Consider the following 7,435-nt stretch of genomic DNA (forward strand, 5'->3'; position numbering starts at 1 on the left):
GTTATGTTCGAGGCCATGCTAGATACAAGGCCTAAGCTATACATATCCTTTCTCACCACTTCTCCTAAGGTTATCTTAGGTCTACCCCTAGCTCTTCTAGTTCCTTCAATATGGATTATATCACTTCTCCATACAGGAGCATTTATAGGTCTCCGTTGAACATGGCCGTGCCACCTCAAACGACTTTCTCTAAGCTTATCACTTATGGGAGCAACTCCCAGACACATAAATAAACATATATACTTATAAAAACATTGGGGGGAGAAAGAATGTGTATGACAGCGACAGTATTCCGTACCCACCGCAGTAGTATTCCCCACATGTTTCTAAAACATTAATCAGTAACCAAAATGGAAGAACTGAGGTATAATTTTTGGTAGCAAACCAACCAGTTGGAGAGAGGATAACAGTTTAAGAAATTATCACCAGGACTCCAGGACTGTTACATCAACACCATGGTTTAGTTTCTAATATACTAATTCTTCAATACCAGAGCAAATAATTTTCAAATTTGATAAACTGACAAAGAGAAGTAACAGATTTGGCCAATAGATTGTCAGGCAGATGTCCATCCAGAGAATGAGTAGAAGAAGAAACACAGGTGCAGTGAATTTGAACAATCTAATGTCTGCTCTTCCCCTCATGTTTCTTACAAGAAGGATCCAGCCCATTACAGGTCTGATAGCACTAACCTCCATTTTGGAGTTATGACTCCTAAACCCATTTACAAGATGGAACTGATCTCCAAAAGTACAGTCTCTCTCAGCAATCCCTGTACTCCTAAACAGAGTCTCCCTTCTGCTGTAAATAAAAGAAAGTAAGCATAGGAAGACAATGCTACTGAAGATAGCTTGAAGCATAATAAGTCCTAATAGAAGTCAATACAAATCAACAAATAGCACAAACCAAGAAATCTGCAAGAATAAACCACTTACAAGTCCTTCGGGAATTGCATCACAGCTGAGTCAAACATATTGTCTTTGGTGTACTCTTACAAAAAGTACCTGAACATGTCCTGACTAGTTTATCTGCTGTTCCAACAAACCATTAGTATGTAAGCTCAAAACTGTAGCCCCTTCCCTAACTAAAAACAGTATTAAGAGATAACAAGCACCAAATTATCTTTCACTACAAAAAAACAACCGAAGGCCCTTTCCCGACTACAAACAGTATCACAAGATATCAAGCACCAAATTTTCTTTCACTACGAGAAACAACTCTAAAGATATTTATCTGAACAACAATTGGACAAAACACAATCTTTCAAAGTAGACATACAAATGAAATTATTGCATGTTTATGGCATGCAATAGATGAATGGGCAGTCAGATATCATCTAACACAAAGAAACCCCCAAATCCACAAGGTAAAAGGCAAAGAAAATAGAGAAAAAAATGTCAAATGGCTGGTTTCATAAAATTCAAGATGAAGATCACAATCTCAACCTTATGTAAAACATCAAAGGATAATTCAAACTTACATCAGTGTGTCAAAATTCAAAATTCAGAACTCATCTTGAGGGTAGTTGGGGGTGTGGGAGTTTAGGATAAGCAGTCTAATCTACATCCAGAGACTCATATTGAAGTGCAGGAGGAGAAGGAAAGGGACTACATATGACCTTTCTGAGATTCCCCCTCAATTGGGAGACCACAAAAATAATTCTACAAAAGTTAACTAGGAAATTTTTTTATAGGAAGTTTCCCACTATTTGGAAATATGAATGAAAATCTATACGAATTTAGATGTCAAAAGCTACAAGAGAAAAATCAAAACTTGCATAAAATTTTAAAAATGAAATGCATAGAAGTCTGAGAGTAAACATAGTAGACATAAGATTCCACTCACTGTCCCTTGATAGATATGTAACAGAAAATCTCGCTTGTATAGTGATAACATCTCTTCATTGACAGGCTCAAGAGTGCCAATACATATCATTAACACAAACAATGAAATGAAAGAGCCAAATAGTCAGTAAATAGCAAACTAGATAGGGCATCAGCTTTCTCCCAGAAGAAACAATTTACAAAATTAAGCTACAGGTTATGACAGAATCCACTGCCCCAGAATTTCCATAGACAAAAAAGGTTATCAAGGGAACAAAGTGGACAACACTAAAGATCCTACACTGTCCTCTCAGCAAGACCCAAAATCAAACAAAACGATGACCTTTCTACAGAGAAATCATAAACATTAATAGCCGCCATTTCTTTTCAACAATAAACGAAAGAAACTATGATATATGATCTCTCTGAGTCTCCTCTCTCACAGATAAAACCTCCAAGCTTTAAAAGAAAAAAGAAAAAACAGATGATAACCAGTTCAGCTTTTAAACTAGAAAACAATTCAAAATATGTCTAAAGAACAGAAAGACGTAAAATATACTATCACTGAGACAAATTTGAAGAACGGATTGCACAGTGTTTACAGCCAGATTGAGCAAAAGCTTAGCAAACTTCATGGCTATCTCTGCCGAATAAAACGAAACCCAAAAGAAAATAAGGCATTAAAAGGAGACGATCAAAAACTAAAAATGGCGGACCTGCTCTCTGGATTCGTTTACTCTACTTTGATCTCCTGTGGGCATTCAAAAGTCAACACCAATAACTGAGAAGCAATGCGAACTCAGAGGTCAGAACAACCTGTTGCTCTTTTCCATACAGAAAACCAAGCAAGCTAGATTCGCAGTAAGCCTTGAATGCCCGCCAAGTTCAAACTCATTCCAAATTCAAATCTTCATCCGTTCTCCCTTATAAAGGACAAACAAACATGCAGATAAATGAGGGCGGAAAATGAAAACCAGGAGAGAAAAATAAGAAGGAAAACAAAAAAAAAGCATAGAGGACAAAATAAGAACCTTTTTTTTGTCTTTTAATGTAGGACGCCCAGTGGTGATTCATGGAATGCGTTCTACACATGACAATACAAGAAAAACTCCATAATGGACATTTGAAAGAAATCTCGAGACACAGAGAGGGTAGAGAACTGGAAGCGATGACTTTTTTATCTTACAGTGCCGGAGCACTCTACCATGTAATGTATAAAACCTCGAGAATGTCTGATATTGGAGAAACTGCAGCAGTGACGTAGAGAACAGTAACACAAAAATTTGAAAGAGAGAAAGCCGTGCAAGTAGGAAGAGGGAAGGCAGAATTGGGAAATGAACTAAGGATGAGAAGAGAGAGAAAATAATTAGAGTGAAATCAATAAAGGGTAAAGTGGGAAGGGCACTCTGATATTCGGTCTTTCAACTTACTTGCTTTCACGATCAGTGATCTGACTACCAAAAAGAAGATGTATTCACGATCACAACAGTGGCCCAGTAATCACAGGTGTTTGTTTATTTTTGTTTTTTTTGGGTAATAATCACAGGTTACTTACATCGGATGCAGATGTTCTAAGCGTCCTGGTGGGTCCGGCCTCAACTACTAGCTTGATCCTATATTGCGCCGAGTCCTTGAAAAAAAATTTAATCTCTTTTTTGATGGCTACGTTTGTTTACAAAGGTGGGATGGGAAAAAAAACATGTAGGTCCCATGTATAGTGGGTTGAGGGAGAAAGAAAAGAAAGGAAAGGGTTTTTATAGAAAAGTGATAGCGGTGGGTCCTACTTTTTACTTTTCTAAGTATTTTCACAAAATCTCATTTGTTATAAATAATATTGATTGTGGATATCCATTACCCCCAATAGACAATACTTCCAATTGAAGATCTCAACCACCTCAGCATACAATCTTGGTGATTCATATTCTCATCTTAATTGAAGATTATAGTAATCTCCATGGAAGAAAATTCGATCGAAATGCCTGCAAAAATCCAACTCGAAACGAAAATATAGTAGTAGGCACGAAAAGTATCTATACTGAGCCGAAACGACACTTCTTCAGGTTATAAAATACCCAAAATCGAGTCATTTTCGACATTTCGACGCTGTTTCGACATTTCGAGCGATATCGCCCTCTGCATTTCGACCTCATTTTGCAATTTTTGTTGTTTCTCTTGCTTTCATCCCATTCTACACCTGATTTCTAGTATTCCATTTCCTTCAAACACTTAATTTGCTCCTTCATTTGTGCATTTTCTCAAATCTTGCAAGGTGAGTAACCAACTTCCTCATTTTTTTATTTTTGTTTCATTTGTGCCTTAAATCATGTTAGATTGCTTCCAAATTTATATATGTTTACTTTAGAGTGATGATCTATGAATTTGTAGTGTCAAAATTATTTTTTTATTCTTTCTACTATTTTTTTATTTTTTTGTTATTAAAAATTATTTACTAAATTATGTATATTGTTAAAAATGTTTATGTATAGTACATGTATAAGCTTCAATGGATGTATGTGAGAGTTGAGACACCATATTGCTGTGATGGTGTTAAATTAAATTTTTTTTCTGTTAATTATGTAATTTTACTATATTTAATATATATTTAAATAATTAAAAATATATTTAAATATTAAAAAAATAATTAATTTCTGTTTTAAATTTAAAAATAGGAGAGTATTAGTGGAAGCATATATGCAATTTTTTGAGCATGTTAGTGGATATTTTTAAGATAGTTATTGTGTATTTTATATATTTTAAAATTATTTATATATTAAAAAATACTTATATAGTTATACATATATATTTTTTTATATTTAAAAATATGAGGTTATTATTAGAAGCATGTATGTCATTTTTGGAGCATATTATGGAGCTTTTCAAGATACTTAGTGTGTGTTTCTTTTATCAGGCACTCTATTTTAAAGATGTCAGACATAGCTTGGGATCATGGGAGGCCACTGACAGCTGATAAGAGTAAGAGCGAGTGTAATTACTGCAAGAAATGAATAGGAGGAGGTGGGGCCACTAGATTGATGGTGCATCTAGCTGGTGGCAACAGGGATATAACAGGGTGCCCAAAGGTGCCTGTAGAGGTCAAGAGGGCAATGGCCTCATATATTAGTGGTGGAAAGCAAAAGAGGAAAGAGAAGAGAACACAAAGGGATGAGTTCGAGGATGCCTACTTAGATGACCTTCCAGATCCTAAGGGTTATGGTATGGATGAGCCAGGAGACAGTGACCCTGATCCAGAGGCCAATCAGCTGAGGAGGGCGATGATGATGAGTAGGGAGCAACAGAGGATTGATGACATCGGGGAGGCAACGAGGGGTCCGGGTTGTGGGTCCTCTAGAGAGCCAGTAGGTATGGGAGGCATAGGTGGCTCCCAAGTCCCTATGAGGAGGTCTCAGAGTGTGAGGCAGGAGGCTCCTATCCCACGGGCCCCTACAAGGGGTCGAGCTTCCTCAGCACATCCTACAGATCCGGATCTTGAGATTCTTTGCAATGATCTGGCCCTATTTGCGAGGCCTGAGCATAAACAGAGAAAGTTGAAGCACTTATGGGAGAGTGTGAAGGAGAAAGTGGGGATGGCTTTCTCCAAATGGGTGCATTACCATAGTGTTTCAGCACATACAGCTCAGGGGCCCTACTACAGAGATATGATTGAGCAGATAGGCAGGGCTGGGAGTGGTTTATAGGGCCCCACTTCATATGAGATGTATAATGTGTATTTGCCTAAGCATAAAGAGGACATAAATGAGTACATTAAGGGATTAAAGCCCATGTGGAATCATTATGGAGTGACTCTGATGGCTGATGGTTGGACTGGTCCCACTAGACAGTCCATCATCAATTTCATGTTGAATTGTGATGGGAGGACAGTGTTCCTCAAGTCAGTAGATGCATCCGGTGAGAAGAAGGATGCAAAATACATTTACAAATTACTGAAGCAAGTGGTGAAGGAGGTTGGAGTGGAAAATGTAGTTCAAATTGTGACTGATAATGGCTCCAACTACAAGAAAGCTGGGTTGAAGATGCAAGAGAACTCCAGGTATCTAAAGTCTAAACATATAGTATTAATTTTCATTTGTAAATACATATATTTACATTACACATATACATGTACACTTTATAACTTTGTATTGATGGCTTGATGCCTTGATGGATGGATGAGATATAGGCTCTTTTGGACTCCTTGTCTGTTATCTCGCATTGACTTAATGTTGAAGCAGATTGGAAAGGTCAAGCTTGCGAAGAATACGGTGGACCAAGCTCGACATGTTAGCACCTTCATATTTAACCACACCTAAGCATTAAGGATGATGAGGGACAAGTGTCAGGGTGAGTTAGTGAGGCCAGGCATAACTAGATTTGCTACTAATTGGATAGCACTGTAGAGCTTTGAGAGTAGGAAGACTAGCCTTAGGAGTATGTTTGCATCAAATGAGTGGTTTAATTGGGAGGGTTCTTCATCAGTGGGAGGAAGGAGAGCTCAATTGACTATCCTTGATGAGAGTTTCTGGCACAATGTGAGGATAGTAGTGAAGATGCTTGAGCCTATGGTGAATGTGTTGAGGATGGTAGATCAGCAAAGAAAACCTACTCTAGCACACATATTTGCTGCGATAGATAGGATGAAGCAGACAAGTTGCTCGGTCCACCCACGCGGCAACAAGAAAGTCCTTCAAATCATCAACAGTAGATGGGAGTCTATGTTGCAGCATCCACTGCATAAGGCTGGTGAGTTGTTAAGTTGTTAAGTACTTAAGTCTAGTATTTAATTTAATTTTCATTATGTTATCACACTATTAAGGCTTAAGCATTAACTATTCCCTTTTATGACATACTTTTTCTTACGCAGCATACTATTTAAATCCCAAGTACCATTACAAGGACAATCTTGGGATGAGGCAAGATTTGATGGATCTTTGTCCAAACTGTAGTGGAGAAGTTCGAACCGGATACAGCTAAACAAGCAGTCATCCTTATGGAGGTGAGATAGTGATTAGAATCATTTGATATTCACAATTCGTAGTTTTATACTAAGTCATTAACCTAGTAACTACTAACTAGTTATTGTTTTTTCTCTTTATATATTAGATAAAGGCTTTTAGGGATGCCACTAGGAGCTTCGGTCGTGCTGTGGCCGTATCTGGACAGGAAACCGCCCCTGCGGGTAAGTTCATTCATTTATTTCATTATACATTTAATTATTATATTCTATCTTTAATTTAGTTATTTAAGTATTAAAATGACTTGGAGTCTATGTTTGTTGCAGCTGAGTGGTGGTTGCAATTTGGACGTGATTCACACAACTTGAGTAGGATTGCAAGCAAAGTGCTCTCCCAAACATGTTCTGCCACTGGTTGTCACATCCCCCCAGCCAGTACCCTAACTGGCATACCCAGGAGTGTGATCTACAGCCCCGAAGATCAAGTATCGAGGAAATCATCCTCCCACATATACAATAACATAATCATAAACATGAAATAATCAATGTTTAAATATCATAAACAAAAGGTTTAACTCAAGAAATGAATAAATAATATAATCATAGTGCGGAAAATGATACCAAATATCCGAAGATATCAAAAGAAGTAAAGTGAGGCGGAAAT

General features: G+C 37.4%; 1 protein-coding gene across 3 annotated transcripts in view; it reads right to left on the reverse strand.

Annotated features, from left to right (window-relative positions):
• LOC149018706 (uncharacterized) overlaps positions 1 to 3,199 on the reverse strand; it is a 73,328-nt gene extending 70,129 nt beyond the window's left edge. The window contains exons 1-4 of one of the 3 annotated variants that reach the window (XM_089152866.1): positions 2,855 to 3,199; positions 2,540 to 2,746; positions 936 to 1,028; positions 693 to 801 (exon numbers count right to left, since the gene is read on the reverse strand). In XM_089152866.1, the coding sequence (XP_089008992.1) occupies positions 693 to 801; positions 936 to 973 (147 nt within the window). In that variant the 5' untranslated portion in view covers positions 974 to 1,028; positions 2,540 to 2,746; positions 2,855 to 3,199. Of the gene's footprint in view, positions 1 to 692; positions 802 to 935; positions 1,032 to 2,539; positions 2,747 to 2,854 lie in introns of all 3 variants that reach the window. The other 2 variants (XM_089152867.1, XM_089152865.1) reach the window with 2 other exon arrangements.
• Between the last annotated feature and the right edge of the window lie 4,236 nt (positions 3,200 to 7,435).

Source organism: Hakea prostrata, chromosome 4 (genome assembly GCF_041222555.1).
Source record: "Hakea prostrata isolate BN-2017 chromosome 4, UWA_Hpros_2, whole genome shotgun sequence".
Lineage (NCBI taxonomy): Eukaryota > Viridiplantae > Streptophyta > Magnoliopsida > Proteales > Proteaceae > Hakea > Hakea prostrata.